Consider the following 16,455-nt stretch of genomic DNA (forward strand, 5'->3'; position numbering starts at 1 on the left):
GGCTATTTTATCACAGATAGTATAAGGAGCCAGACAGGTTTTGTAAAACTTGGGTGTGGCATTTTTATTTAACACTATTTTACCCTTGATATGTTTTGAGTTTTCCATTGCCATCCTTGAACACTGGCATCATCCAGTACCTTTCATAATTCACTGTCATTGACTCTATTGCAAGGGTTGTGGCATACAAATGGTGGACAGATCTCCAATCAAGTTGTAGTCTCAGCCAATCACAGCTCCACAATGCTGGCCCTCCTGTTTTTTTTTACCACATACAAGCCTAATGTGGCTTGTTGGTTGTTGCATTTCACTGTTATGAATGTTATTCCCACGGATGTTATCTTTTCTCCGGTATAAGTTCTTTATTGGATATCTACCTTTAAAACGCCATTCAAACTTACTTTCTGGAATGACTGAAAAGCTGAACCAGTGTGCAATTCCATTTAATTAATTTGAAATTCACTTCTGGTGTAAGCCATATTACTTGTCTATTATTAGTTTTCACACTTTAATTTCTCAAGGCTACCCCATCCTGGGTCACTCTCATCATTATCAGCTACTTCATCAACAGCATGCAGATTAGTCCCCTTTTCGAAACTGCAACTTGACTTTTTATCTTTTTCTCTTCTCTGTGCAGTTTTATTTTTGTCTGCCCAAACATGTTCTTTACTTTGTTGCATTTTCTGAATGGATAGAGCTAAAGATGGTGCCAAAGGATGACTTCTCCCAGCTCATCAGTGAAACAGTTAAAATTCTTCCTATTCTAATGTCTCTAGTTTCCTTCTCAGGGTGGCTGGGGTCGCATTGAGATCTTTGATCTACAGAGGCATTCAAAAACTACGGTTCTGCACGACGATGTGCTCCCGTTCTCGGAGCTTGCCGATTGGCTGTGTTTCAGTATGTCCAGGTTTGGCCTGAATCCGGGCGACTTTGGGGCCTGTCCGGCCCTGTGGACACAAGTTCTCACTGATGTCGCGTACTGAAGCGTAGCGGGAGCTGAAACATTGAAGACAGCGAGACTGGCTGGCGGAGGGTTCTGCACTCCGTAATCAATTTGTCAATTCTTGAGTTGGGGGAAACTCAAAATAAAAAAAAAAGCAAAGCTTTGGACTGACTGTAACATTGACATAGCGGCTGCTGTCTAACCGTGGAAGGAGTGACATCTGTCTCTCCCTTTGTTTGTGTGTGTGTGTGTGTGTGTGTGTGTGTAAGAGGGAGAGGGAGTGTGTGAGCCTGTGGGATGTCGAAATGTTGGAGTGAACAGTTAGTTTTTGATGCACTGTTTTTATTGACATTGAGTGTGAGGTTGTTGTTGTGACGCCACTCAGCCAAATTTTCAATCTGCCTTCTGTATGCTGATGAATTACCACCTTTTTGATACAGTCCACAACAATGGTGTTATCAGTAAATGTGTATATGGTGTTGGGGCTGTACTTAGCCACACAGTCATGGGTGTAGAGCAGGGTGTTAAGCTCACAACCCTGTGGTGCACCTGTGTTGCTGGAGATTGTGGAAGAGATGTTTTTGCCAATCCAAATCAACTGGGGTCTACAAGTGAGGAAATCCAGAATCCAATTGCACAAGGAGGTACTGAGGCCAAGGGTTTGTAGCTTATTGATTAGTTTTGAGTGGATGCTGAGCTGTAATCAATAAATTATTGAGCATCATGATGTACGCATCTTTGTTGTCCAGGTATTCTGGGTTTGTGTGAAGAGCCAATGAGATGGTACCTGCTGTGGACCTGTTGCTCCAGCAGGTAACTTGGAGCGGATCTGAGTCACCTCTCAGACACTAGCTTCTCAAAACACTTCATCTCTGTGGATGTAAGTGCAGCTGGCTGAGGCAGGTCACCACCATGTAAGATAATGAAATGAATGGTTTTATTTTGCATAAAGTAGTGGAAAATAAACTGTATACCAATCTGGATTTTGTGAAGGGAGAATGAGCATGAACTTGGTGTTAACTTTGGAATCTGATATTCATAAGGCCCAGGTTAATAAAGAATCAGTGGTTACAGTTTTCTTTGATGCAGAAAAAGTTTGATATGTTATGGACAAAAAGATGGTTGCTTCAATTGGAAAAGATGGGATAGGTGGCAGAATGTTCAATTGTATTCAAGATTTTTAATGTAATAGGTAGATACAAGTTAGGGTGGGAACAACATTTTCTAAGGAGTATGAGATAGAGAATGGGACTTCACAGTGGAGTGTCTGCAGCCCACTCCTTTTTAATACCGATAATGATATTTTCTTAAATGTTGGCTCAGATGTTTCCAAATCATTTTGCGCTGATGACAGTACAGTGTGGAAGACAGGCAGGAATATTCTGTACATTATATAGTTAGGAAAATGCTTACAACTATGAATGAAGTAGGGAGATGGGGATTTAACTTGAATCTTTGCAACAGAAAATATGTGATAAGTCTCTTAAACAAGAGTCAGTGATAAACTTTCTAGATATGTGGATGGACACAAGGCTAACATGGAAGGTGCTTGTGCATAAAGTTCCAGAGAAGTGATTTGTGTGTAAGTAGGAGGTCATTTAAACAAATGTATATTGCTTTAATCAGATATCTTTGATTATGGAGTGCTGCTTCTGGGTTGGCCTCACCAGTGGTCTTAAAGCCCTTACGTAAAATTCAAACGCAAGTATTGAGATTACGTTGTGGTGCTATTAAATCATTCCCAATTTTGGCATTACTGGTGAAGTACCTTGCATCTCCACAGATTAAGTTAGCAATGGTTTATTGGGTTAGCATAACAGGACATAAAGTTGGTCATCCCATATTGGCAACATTATCAGACAAAGTTATCAGTATTCACTTCTAAAAGGTGCTATCATTTTAGCCTTGGAATAGGTTGAAGTACACGCTGATTATTTACTTCTGTGCCCTGAATCGTTCTTGGTCTTGACATCTATTAAAACAGATCCTTCAAATTGTTGGCCAGACATTCTTCTTGAGATTGGACATCTGTTGAAGCTGCAGGGTCGAGGCCTGTGCATTCATTTTGTCTGGGTCCCTGCCCCTGTTGGGGTTGAAGGAAATGAGATGGCAGACATTCTATCCAGGCAATCATTTAAAATTAAAGATGAGTCCTGATGAAGGGTCTCTGCCCAAAACGTCGACTGTACCTCTTCCTGTAGATACTACCTGGCCTGCTGCATTCAACAGCATTTTGTGTGTGTTGCATATAAATATAGTGGTGCCTTTGTATAAGGGGGAGATGAAAACCATAATTGAAAAGTGTATTTAATCATTGGGGTAACAACGTTGGTACAGTAGAAGGAAAAGACGGCATCTATATAAAATTCAGAGGATGGTGACTGGGAAATGGGTATACAAGGAAACAAGTTATATTTGTACGTTTACGTATTGGACATACTAAATGGAAAACCTGTTGAGAATTAATGTGCATGATACGGGAGTGCACTAGTCAAGAAGCGACGCAGCATATTATTGTTTGAATGCGGTTCCTACGAGGTGCAAAATAAACATTGCTAAATTGAAATCTTTGGGACAGACACAGTTTAACGTGGCAAGTCTGTTCGGATATCACTGCCATCGTAATGTATGTGAGTGCTAATTTTTTTCCTGAATAGGATTAAACATTTTGATATTAGTTGAGTTTTCTGGGGGGAGGGAGTGAATTTAACGAGTATACTCCCTGTCTCTTTGCTCCACACCAACTCAGTTAGTGGCGGTAATGCACCTGATGCTGCTGTGAGCCGCCATAAGTTTCACAAGGAGGGGAAGTGACGCCAATTTTGCGCGACGCTGGGAAGCGAGGATGGAGGAGCGGGATCCAGGGCTGCCGGGCTCCAGACCCGTGGAGCTGGGCTTCGTGGAGCCGGCGGCCCCGGCGCGGCTGGCGAGCTCGCAGTTCCCCAGTAAGGTGGGCGGGCGGCCGGCCTGGCTGAGCCTGGAGCTGCCGGGCCCCGAGCGCCTGCGGTGCGGCGGATGCGCGCAGCCCCTGATGTTCCTGCTGCAGGTGTACGCGCCGCGGGAAAGCGCCTTCCACCGCTCGCTCCTCATCTTCTGCTGCGCGCTCTCGGACTGTCCGGATCGCAGCTTCATCATCCTGCGGAGCCAGCTGGGGCGGGTCAACGATTTCTATTCGGCCGAGCCCGAGCCCGAGCCGGAGCCGGAGCCGGAGCCAGAGCCAGATGCACCCCTCAGACCGATTCCTGGGCTCAACCTGTGCCGCGTGTGCGGCGCCTCTGGCTCCAAGACTTGCTCCCGTTGCCGTCGCGCCCGGTACTGCGGCAAGGAGCACCAAAGAGCCGACTGGAAAGCGGGGCACCGAGCGGTGTGCGGCCAGCCCGGTGAGTGATGGAGTGGGATCACGCAGTAACGGTGCGGAGCTGCGGTCACCAAATGTGTGCATGTCTCTTCCCTTTCTATCAAACTTCATGTCGGTGTCTCTCCCGCTGTCGGTTTTGCAGGACAACCGGACGATGATGGGTTTTCAGCTCTCAATATCCTTTTTCCCGAGTTCGAGTTGGTGATGGAGCTCGAGGAATCGGAGGGTGAGGAGCTGGAAGAACTCCAAACGTGCATGGACTCAATGTCAGTACAAAAAAGTGGTGAGTGAGTATTGGATTACCACTAATCTAATTTGATATTGTGATGAAAATTCACTGTCCAGGGCCTGGGGCCCCTCTGAGAAGCTCAACCTTCTGACATAGCAACTGACATTTCAAGGGATCAAAGTTGTTTTTGAGTAAGTTCAAACCCAACTGATATTTCTTGCTCAAATTCCTGTCGTAAACAAGAACCGGTACAGTATTCGGTTTTAAATGTAAACTGCAAGCAATAGTCAGTACTAGGTTAAAAGGATAGATTTGCAAACAGCACTGGGCTGATGGAGATGTAGTGTAAGCAGTGGGGTTATGTTAGTTGGTTTGCATCTAACCAGACAACACTGGCTTATTTAGTTCAAGCAAGTTTACAGACCAGATCAAATAGCTGACCTGTCGATAGTTGGAAGATTTGTGTACTCTGTCAACCTTCACACCATTCATTTTGGTTGTCTGGAATATCTCTCCCTAGAACCTTTAAGACCATCTGTGTGAAAAGGCATTTAAAAAAAAAGTGCATGCGAGTGAGGTCATCAAGTAACAAAAAAACAGTATAAGTGTAAAGGAGCAGTCAGGCTAGTTTGGAATAGTCAAGGGATGACAATAAAAAAATTTAGAAAGGTGGTGTGAAAAGAATCTTCATCTGCCTTCAATTTCTGCAACAGGTTTCTCGCTCATCTGCAACTCTCATGTCGTTTTAGCTTGCAGGAATTGTACCTGTGTTTTGAAAATCCTTTCTTTTAGAAATCATTTGTAATTTGGAAATCTTTTAAAAAGTAGAAAATCTTGAGTTTTAAATGTGTCTTTAGAATTTTATGTAAATTTAAATGCGCATCACTAAAAGCGAATTGTGTTTGAACTACTTTGTTGGCTGGAAGTATCATCATCTTGGTAGGGAAGGGAATTCCCGTGCTCAGTTCTTGGGTATTGGCAGCTAAACTTGCCATGGAGGATAAACAGGGAAGTGATCCAGCCTTTGAAGAGTAGCTGGCTACAGTAAAACCTCCCTAGCCACAGCTACCTATATCAGATGGGGCTTAAGATCTTCATTTGAGTTCAGAACTTTGCAACAGCAAGCCCAATACCATCATCATTCTGTGAAATATTAAGAGTTCCCACTAAAACTTTAAAATGTGTCTTTAGAACAATTACAGCAGCAAAATTATTTTGTCATTTCCTTGGTTTCATATTTCCTGAAATTTAATTTATTTTCTACATTTTCTGTTCCCATCTTTAATTTTGCAGTGCCAAACTATGTAAAGCAGACTGGAGTTGACAATTTACTTTTTCTTGCTAATAAAGACACTGAGTATTTTTTCCACAATACTTGTGTATGATAAATCTTGGTTTTATCATCTGACCCTGGGCAGCAAAGTAACATTTGAGCTGGATAGTATGCTTGCTTTCTGTCATTTTGTTTTGGTGTTTGACAGTCTATAGAGTATTCATCCTGCATAGTACAGCTCTGAAAAACACAAGTGGAAGAAATTGAGTCTGACATAATAGAGGAGGAGGTGATAACTGTCCTATGTCCAGTAACAATCTTTGTGGTCAGTTTGCATGTCTGAGGTGATGGAGGAGCAGGAGCTGGAAGCCATGGCAAAACATGCAACGAAAGAAGACCAGATCTTTGCTAAGTTTAAGAAGCGGATTGCATTAGCACCAGATCAGGTCTGTAGAATGTGTCCTTTAAGGAGAGAGCTGGTTAGATATCTGTCAAGTCATACATTTTATTTTCTCTTTCTTTTGCTTGACTATAACTCAAATTTATTAGTGATTTGCAACTTTACATTAGAGAGGAAGACTTGTAAAATGAAACTGTGTACTTTAAATAACTTAACTGTCACCCCAGTTAATCATAGAATCACATGAATGAAGTGTGTTTTGCTAATCTTGGTATAAAAAGTACTGTTACCTGGTCATTAATGTTTTGTTTCATATTCATTTTTAATATACTATAGTTTAGTTTACTAGATCGGGCATTGATTGAGCAGTGAGAGTAGAGTTAGTATTCGTGTTAGCTCCTATGAGTAAAATCTGAAGTGTTTTCCTTCCCCCTAAATGCTGAAATGCACAGATGAAAAAATTGAACAATTATTTGTCTTATAAAAATTAGTTTAACTGCTTCAGTTAAAAGCTGTTATAATCTGTTCCTGAGCTCTGTATTTATCACAACTTTAAATTCAGTTTGCTTTAATATCAGTCTGTTGCACTAACCTGCAGTATTGTTATTATGTGCCAATAGTTCAACTAGAATTGTCATTTTTCTGTTCTACCCAATTCTGAAAACTACCCTATCAAGAGGAGGTCATTTGGCCTTTGATGCCTCCAATGCCATTCATTAAGTTCATGGCTGAACTGGTACCTTTCTTCCATTTTCTTGCAATATTCCCATATCTCTTAACTAAAATATTTTTTAAAAATTCCTTTTCTTTCTGATTCAGCAACAAGAAGTATTTGCCAACAAAAGAATCCTTGTACATGTGTTAAAGGATATAAAGCTACCACTTTATTAGGATATGAAAGCTACTCATTAACCATTTCAAAAAACTATGGAATAAAGAATATTTATCAACCACTCAGGAACTGATCCATGCAGTGGTGGAGGGAACCCCAGATGTCCGACAGCTCCTTCCACTTCTCACTCTCACTCAGGTCGGGTTGTGACTCCAGCCTTAATCGAGTGTATCATTGCTGTTTTTATATCTTTAGAACCCTTATCCTAGAACTTCTCCATGGTACCAGGTCGTGCCTGCTAATCTCAATGACCATTTAGCCTGGACAATTTAAAATAGTATGTCTGAGATACAATTTGAGATGGTATGTTGTGGAATAAATCCCATTTTCCACTAGTATCAGGCAGCCAATTTGTCCTTGCAACTTGTAATTTTTTTTAAGCAAGCACTTATCAAGGCGGGGGAGGGAGAGCGTAGGAAATTGCCACAATTTATACAGCACAGTGGAGTCACCAATTATTTAATATTCAGCCAAGATGAGCAGATATGGCAATCCATTTCTGAAGCTACTTTTCTGTCCACATATGAAGAAGTAATCGAATATAATTTCTAGACAATTAAAATCTTTCCTTGCCATCCCTTGATTCCTTTCATATCCACTCATCTGCCAGCCTCTGTTTTTATAAAAAATACTAACAACTGAACATTCACAAATGTTTGGAGTAAAGGATTCCAAAGATTCATCACTCTCTCCTTCACTTAGTCTTAAATACTGTACCTATCCCTAATTCTGGGCAGTAATATCCTTTCTGTCAAGCCCTGTAAGAATTTAAATTTCAATGCAATTACTTCTCATTCTTCTAAGTTTTAGTGAATACAAGCTGGTATATCCAATCTTACTTGATTGGCAAAACTGCTATACTATTGTAACCCTTGGTTTGGCTGGCAGCTTAATCTTGGGGACACAGCCCGTGGCCCGGCCAAACTTAAGAAATCTCGTTTGGGTGGATGCTGCGTGATGTGTCCCCTGTTACAAATCAGTAGCATGAAATAACGAACAGCACACAATAAGCGATTAAACGATTGAGCTTAGTCATTCTTAATTTGACTATAGGGGTTAGTAAAGAAACAAATAAAAAAGGACCCATTCTCATAAAGCAGTTCAATGCACAAACGTTGGAGCTCAGTTTCTCCATTTGTTCCCGTCGACCTTCTCTGAGCGTAGCCGACCCTCGGACCCTCGCTCCTCAGTCCACCCTGTCCGACGGTCTACCAACCCTCCATTCGCGTCCTTTTTCATCTCTCCCCCACAAAAAACCGCGAGATCCCTTCTCCCAGATCCACAAGAAAGAACAACATCCTCTCATTGGCTAACATACATTCCAAAGGCCCTGTTATCTCTAGTCATAACCCAAACGTTGTGGCTACAGAGAAACCATTGCCTTAGCAGTGGAACATTACAGAGCGACCATTACATTAACAGTGAAACCTTACACTAGGAAAGGGTCTTTTATCTTTGTTGGTCTCCCATTGTGGCAAGGATATATACTGTTATTGGTAAGAACAAAATTAACAATTCAGTTAATTTCACTTCAATATTTACTCTACCTGTATGTCGATTTTCAATGATTTAAGGTACAAGGGACTGAGAAACGTGAACAAAAATGGGCGGGGGGGGGGTGCTGGGGGGCATTCCCGTAAGTTAGAGAAGTCAATGTTCATACCTTCAGGTTGGAGGCTACCCAGACAGAATATAAGGTGTTGTTACTCCAACCTGAGTGTAGCCTCATGGCAACTGTTGAGGAAGCCATGATTTGACATATGAAAATCAGAAGTGATTAAAATGGGTGACCACTGGGATATCCTGCTTCTTCTGGCGGGTGCTCGGTGAAACAGTCCCCCAATCCTTGTCAGGTCTCACTGATATACAGGAGGCCACACTGGGAGCACCGGACACAGTATATGAGTGGGCAAATCTGTCCATTCCAGCTGCTTGGCAATCTGGGTGCTTTTGAACTCCGATCCATCACCAACTGAAGATAATCTGCTTTACTGTTTTTGTGCACCAAACTGGGTGACCTGACATCTGCAATGTTGTCACCCAGATTGTTGCTTCAGATTGTGAATGACTGGGGCCGCAAGCACCAACCTATGCAATAATGTGTGCAGTATGGGAACAGTTTAATAGGGATTAGAAGGCCAACTTTTTCTCCCAGAGAGTGGTGAGTACAGTAAAATCTGGCTATTTGAGCAATCGGTTAACTGGGGCAGCTGATTACTGTATTTGGGCCAACTGTAAAGAACAAAAGCTAATCAAGAAAATAGCCAGGATTCTCTTTATTTGGGACACTATGCTGCTTAAATCCAAGTACGTAACATCCACCAATTCTGCTTTGTGTATCCTACTTGTTATTTCTTCAAAGAATTCCAATAGATTTGTCAAGCAAAATTTTCTCTTAAGGAAACAATCTGGGTGACAACATTGGAGACTTGCCAAACAGTTTCTAATTAGCATCAGTTGAATGCACTTGTGTGACCATTTAGAAACTACACCCAACTTAGAGCAAACAGTTTCTAAATAGCATCAGTTGTGTGTAATTGCGTTATTCATTTGGGCTGAAAGGCACCAATTCAAAAAGCAATAACTTCAATCATTTTGTTCTTTATTTTGATCTGAATGTGAATAGAATGAACAAATTCCTTCAATAATTAGGAACTAATACACATTTTTATGCCACTGTAGTTGTATTCGTGGTGTTCCAATTTGTTCTGTACTTCATTAGAATACATAATTTGTTACTTAGTTATTGGTAGTTTGTCTTTTTTATATATCTATCTATTTCCATGAAACTTTGGCCAATTTGGGCAGCTGCTGAATTGGGACTAAAGGTACACTGCATTTGCCAACTCACATCTAAAGCAACCTGCAAGTTAGCCTTTAGGGAATTCTGCATGAGGACTCCCATCTGCCTTTGCACCTCAGGTTTTTGTATTTGAAAATAGTCTGCATTTTTGTTCCTTCTACCAAAGTGCATGATCTATCATATACTTCCCGACACTGTACTCCATCTGTCACATCTTTGCCATTCTCCTAATCTAAGTCCTTTTGCAGGCTCCCTGCTTCAACACTGCTTGACCCACCACCTGTCTTTGTATCGTCTACAAACTTGGCCATAAACCAATCAATTCCGTCGTCTAAGGCATTGACAACACAACTAGTCACTGGCAGCCAATCAGAAAAATGCTCCCATTTCCCCACTACACTTTTTGCTTCTTGCCAGTTAGCCAATCTATCCATACTAGTATCTTTCCTGTAATGCCCCGGGCTCTTATCTTGCTAAACAGCCTCATGTGGCATCTTGTCAAAGGTCTTCTGAAAATCCAAGTACGTAACATCCACCGATTCTGCTTTGTGTATCCTACTTGTTATTTCTTCAAAGAATTCCAACAGATTTGTCAAGCAAAATTTTCTCTTAAGGAAACCATGCTGACTTTGGCTTCTTTTACCATGTGCCAGGTACCCCAAAACCTTATCCTTTAGAACCGACTCCCAACATTTTTCTAACCACTGAGGTCAAGCTAACTGGCCTATATCTGACTCCCTCCCTTCTTGAAGAATGGGGTGGTATTTGCAATTCTCCAGTCTTCTGGAACCATGCTAGACTCCTGTGTACCTTGAAAGATCATTACTAATACCTCCACAATCTCCTCAGAATCCTGTGGTGTAGTCCACCTTGTCCAAGTGACTTACCTACCTTCAGACCTTTCAGCTTCCCTATCATCACCACCCCAGTAGTAGCAACTATACTCACTTCTGACCCCTGACAATCTTGCACTTCTGGCATACTTCTAGTGTCTTCCACAATGAAGACTGAGACAAAATACTTCTGAAGTTCATCTGCCATTTCCTTGTCACCCATTACTACCTGTCCAGCATCATTTTCCAGTGGTCAGGTAACTACTCTTGTCTCCCTTTTACTCTTTATACACTGTATTTGGGGAAAAAAAACTTTTGGTATCTTTTGTATTTTTGCTAGCTTGCTGTCATATTTAATCTTTTCTTTCCTTATGGCTTTTAGTTGCCTTCTGTTGGTTTTTAAAAAGCTTCCCAATCCTCTAACTTCACACTAATTTTTGCTTTATTATATGCCCTCTCTTTGGCTTTTATGTTGGCTTTGACTTCCCTTGTCAGCCACGGCTGTAGCTTCCTGCCTTTAGAATGCTACTTCTTTTGGTAAAGTTTTTTGATATTTATTTGCCTTGACAACATTTTAGAACTGATCAGTAGAAATAGCCTTGTCAGTTTTGTTACAATGCCAAAATTATTCAGTAAATACTGGATTTAGTTTAGCCAGAAACTACACCAATCTTGAGACAGACTTGTTGCTTCTCCACTTATTTTTCATTTTTTGTAGGTGTTGCGCTACTGCAGAGGCGGAGGCCCATTGTGGGTATCTGGTAATAACACTCCAACAGATAATGATATCCCAAATTGTTCTTGTGGAGCTCGGCGTGAATTTGAATTTCAGGTATGAATTATACAGTAAAACTCTGGATATCTGCTTTCAAACCATTTGGAAATTCAGAAGGTTAGGTACTTGGCAATTATATTTCCAAATAAATTAAGTTTGCTTTGCTGGCTCTAGTTCAACACACAGTTATCCCGGATTTTGTGCTCCTTTCTCACTGATGGGACCCCAGCTTCTGTGCTCCCTTATCTGGTTCAATAGACAATTTCATCATACTCTGTAACATTTAAAAAAAAATTGAAGTGTTAATAGAAATGACATTGAATAGCCCAGAAAATTCACTAATCCAGTATTACCATGGACTTGAAAATGCTGGATTGTTTATTTTTATCAAATTACTTCAATGACTAATGTAGGTTAATTAAATTGCTTTAGCTTATTTGATCAAGTAGGGTAAAAATTTATTGGAACTAATTAATTGAAGAGGCAGCATCTCTGGAAACAGGAACAGCTGTGTATTTCACCTAAAAGACCCTTAATCAGAAATGGGGAAAGTGGGGAAAAATAGATTTTATATCAAGTTTCTTCAAATTCACTAGTTTTCTTAGTTCCTATGAAAAGTCTTTTAACTGATATTGAACCGTTGCTGTCTGAAGATGTAACCTGACCCAACATTATTTATAGAGAATCAAAGAATGAAGAGATTTTCTTTTCTTGAGTTTAAGGACAGAATAAAAGTTTTGCTCCAAAGAAAAGTTTGTTTCAAAATTGCCTGTGTGCTGCAGATTCGGGTAAACATTGCCCTGTCTCATGGCGTGTTGGCTTATGTGAAGTTACAAGGCCAATAATCCGCAAATCAAAACTTGCTGTTTGGATAAACAACATACCAACCAAGAGCAGGGATAAGCTCTGTGGCCTCTCAAGATCAATTTTTGACCTGCTTGTAACTTCAACATTGCACTCCACCTACCCTATGGTAGTTCTTTTCCCCAGCTTTAAGAAAAGTGTGAACACTTTTTGACACGCCCTTTGCAAAAAGGTTCAAAGCCTCATCACCTTGGGGAAAAAAAGTCTCATGTTATATGGGTAAAGAGTGATGCCAAGTTTGAGATTTTTTCCCCCTAGATGAAACATGCTGTCGATCCACTCTGTCACAACCCTTCAGAATTTATTTCTCATTGCCTTGAATAGTGTATGTTAAGTGCTGCATTTTTTAAAATCTGAACTCACTTACTGTCTTACTTAACTATGTCATCTGTTGCTTTGTAGACAGACGTTGTAGTTTGTATCGCAGAGTAGATGGGGCTAAGTTATCTAAATTCTTGCAGCAGAGAAGTAAATCAGATCAGAACCCATAATTTTATTTTGGATATCTTGTTGAATGTTAAACTGGTTCCATCTTGTGCAGAGGCTCTTGTCTGGAGAAGGAAGTTTATTGCGTCAGGTGCGAACAAATGGGACTTCTGTTCCAAAATTAGTTCCTGCTTTTGGATTTTGATGGACAGGGACTAAATTTAGCTGCTCATCTTTATTGAGATTTTTTTTTAATATAGGTGATGCCACAGTTGCTTAACCAGCTTAAAGTGGATCGTCTTGAAGAAAGTTTGGACTGGGGAACACTTGTTGTTTATACGTGTGCACAAAGCTGTGACCCTGGCAACACATACGTTCTCGAGTTCATCTGGAAGCAGGATTTTTCTGCAGAGCAGGTCTAATCACCTGCTGCATATGAACAGAATCTACTGCCTAGATTCCTTCCCCTTCACCTCCAAAGACTTCTCTTTTATAGATAACATGACTGTGTTCACTCGCACTTCCAACTGTGTGAAGATGTTCTAAACAATCAGCAGCCATTGCTCCAAGAATATATACTTAAAATTAATGGAGAGACAGATAGTTTGGGGTCTTATTTTGTAAAGACTGTTGTTTTACAAACTGAGAAAAAAGATAATGTACAGACAAATAGTAAATTGTATTGATACATTATCTTTTTATGCTGTGGTCTTAGTAATTTTGGTATGTATGGAGAGGAGAACATTTTAAATGGAGACAACAATTCTACACGTTGTAAGAAATTGGTTATTGCATTGAAACATCCAGTTGAGTATAGTGACGGGAAAATTTAGCTCCTGTATGGATTCAAAGAAGAAAAGTCACATGGGTAGCATGAAGCATGGTTGACAAATGTTTACCTGCAACTCAGATTTTCTATTTGTAGAACTACCTGTTACAGGAGTTATGGTGTAGAAAAGCAACTATTGCAAAAATAGCAAAGTGGCTACCTTGTGGCACAATTTCTTTTCTTAGCCAGTTCTCTGAAGGAAAATTGAGAGCTATTAGTCAAATTTACCTTACCATTAAATACTTCCAGTAATCTAGCCTTTACTCTAGGATATAGAATTCCAGAGATTCAAAACCCATTATCAGAAGAAAATCCCAATAAGTTTTAGATCAGTGCCCTCTTATAACATCTCTTTTTTGATGTTCTCATAATTGGAAACACATGTCCTATCATGCCCACTTATCGTTGCGTATTTCAATAATATCTCATTCTTTAAAATAGGTAATACAGATGAAGTTAAGTTGTTTTGCCTTTTGCTTGAAGACAACCCTCATTCAAAGAATTAGTTGAATGAATCACTTCGCCACCTCCAATTCTGCCTTAAATGTAAACTTTACATTATATTCAAGGTGCAGCCTTAATGATGCCCTGTACAATTAGAACAATATTTTAAAATTCTAATCCCTTGTAATTTACCTTCTGAACTACAACCTGCACCTGAATGCTAATTTTTTGTTAGCAATGTTAACTGGATCTGTCGTACTTTAGTCATTTGCAATATCTACATTGAGAAGTTTGAGCTTGGTTTCCTTTTATACCTCACACTTTCATGTATTGAATTGCATTTGGCAAGATTTCACCCACCTACTCTGGCTTGTGGCAGAGCCCAAATATCTCCTCTTGCCATGGTAGCGTAGCAGCTGATGATGCTATTGCAGCTCTGGGTGTTCTGGGGTTTAGAGTTCAATTATGGTGCCATCGCTAAGGAGTTATGTTCTCTGCATGAGTGTGTGGGTTTCCTCCGGGTGCTCCCATTTCCTCATGTGGTCCAAACACTGAGGTGAACTGTTCATTGTAAGTTAGGCTAGTGTTAAAAAGGTGTGTTGCTGGGCGGTGCGGCTCATCGGGCAGGAAGGGCCTGTTCTACGCTGTATACATTCAATCTTCTCCAAGTCAATATTATGCACCAATTTATTGAAGGCCAAGAAATGATCTGTGGGACACACCACTCATTAAATCTTAAAGCATGAACAAAACATTATTCCCATTTACAAAATACCTGGCTCTGATTAAGCTACAGCTGAGCCTTCAAAACAGGTGGGAAATTGCAAAAGTACTGCTTTGCAGAGAAGCAGAGTTCACTGAAGTTGGCAATGCATGTCAGCAACTTGGTATTGAGGAGTTGGGTCGTCAGACCTGTTTCTGTGCTGTATAACTGCGACTCAACAATCTTTGTGAAATTAATTGACTTTATTAGAAATGTAATAATTTGTGACATATAAAAAACTTCTGTGTTGCAGGTGGCTTATTCACATTACCTTCTGAGTGAAGGATGTTAAACAATAGAGGTCAATTCAGATTGTGCTTTTATGTAATGTTCATAGTTTGCTTGCAAGAGGAATTCAAAATACGAATTGGATCCCAGAGTCACTAGATGATCTGACAGCAGCAAGAACTTTACTTCTGGCAAGTAGTGTTTCAGCTCAACTCCTAAAATGAAACCGAGTGAAAATTATTCAGTGTAAAAACATTTCTCAACAGCAAGTATACCAGATGCATTGGGAAACAACATTTACAGTGATCCATCATTCTTCACTCTTTAAGAACTACCCTTCATCTGTGTAGAAAACAATCAGGGTTTATGCCTCATAATCAGACATCTGTGCAGGTAAACCAAAATAGATTTCTTTTCTGCAGGGCTTGTGTGTTTAAAATTTGAGGGTACAGGTTTAAGGAAATAGGGGTGAATTTACAATGGCATGCAAAAGCTTGGGCACCCCTGGTCAAAATTTCTGTTTACTGTGAATAGCTGAGCAAGTAAAAGATGAACTGATTTCCAAAAGGCATAAAGTTAAAGATGACACATTTCTTAAATACTTTAAGCAAGAAAACTTAATTTCCATCTTTTACAGTTTCAAAATAACAAAAAAGGGAAAGGGCTCGAAGCAGAAGTTTGGGCACCCTGCATGGCTGTACTTAGAAACACCCCCTTTGGCAAGTAACACAGCTTGTAAATGCTTTTTGTAACCAGCTAAGAGTCTTGCAATTCTTGTTTGGGGGGATTTTCACCCATTCTTCCTTGCAAAAGGCTTCTAGTTCTGTGAGATTCTTGGGCCGTCTTGCATGCACTGCTCTTTTGAGATCTATCCACATACTTTGATGTTTAGGTCGGGGGACTTTGACGGCCATGGCCAAAAAGTTCTATTTTAACTTCATCAGGCCACAGGACTTGTTTCCAAAATGCATCAGGCTTGTTTAGATGTTCCTTTGTACTTTTTGGCTGCAATGAGCAAAGGTATGTTTGAAGAAAAAAGGGTGCAGAATTTCATGAAAAGAACCTCTCTCCAACTGTTAAGCACGGGGGTGGATCAATATGCTTTGGGCTTGTGTTGCAGCCGGTGGCAAGAGGAACATTTCACTGGTAGAGGGAAGAATGAATTCAATTAAATACTAGCAAATTCTGGAAGCAAACATCACACCGTCCGTAAAAAAGCTGAAGATGAAAAGAGGATGGCTTCTACAACAGGATAATGATCCTAAACACACCTCAAAATCCACAAAGGACTACCTCAAGAGGGCAAACTGAAGGTTTTGCCGTAGCCCTCACAGTCCCCCGACCTAAACATCATCGAGAATCTGTGGATCGACCTCAAAAGAGCAGTGCATGCAA

The 16,455-nt window shown here is 40.5% G+C and overlaps 2 protein-coding genes across 2 annotated transcripts in view; one reads left to right on the forward strand and one right to left on the reverse strand.

Moving 5' to 3' along the window:
* Positions 1 to 3,670: 3,670 nt before the first annotated feature.
* pdcd2 (programmed cell death 2) lies at positions 3,671 to 15,562 on the forward strand. The gene is made up of 5 exons (XM_072265392.1): positions 3,671 to 4,323; positions 4,444 to 4,584; positions 6,134 to 6,249; positions 11,450 to 11,563; positions 13,057 to 15,562. The coding sequence occupies exons 1-5, from the start codon at positions 3,789 to 3,791 to the stop codon at positions 13,216 to 13,218; spliced, it is 1,068 nt and encodes a 355-aa protein (XP_072121493.1). The 5' UTR covers positions 3,671 to 3,788; the 3' UTR covers positions 13,219 to 15,562.
* Positions 14,918 to 16,455, reverse strand: part of nup133 (nucleoporin 133) — a 50,334-nt gene continuing 48,796 nt past the window's right edge. The window contains exon 26 of the mRNA XM_072265391.1: positions 14,918 to 15,275. Coding sequence (XP_072121492.1) covers positions 15,121 to 15,275 — 155 coding nt within the window. The 3' untranslated portion in view covers positions 14,918 to 15,120. The remainder of the gene's footprint in view (positions 15,276 to 16,455) is intronic.

This window comes from Mobula birostris, chromosome 8 (genome assembly GCF_030028105.1).
Source record: "Mobula birostris isolate sMobBir1 chromosome 8, sMobBir1.hap1, whole genome shotgun sequence".
In the NCBI taxonomy this organism is placed as follows: Eukaryota; Metazoa; Chordata; class Chondrichthyes; order Myliobatiformes; family Myliobatidae; genus Mobula; species Mobula birostris.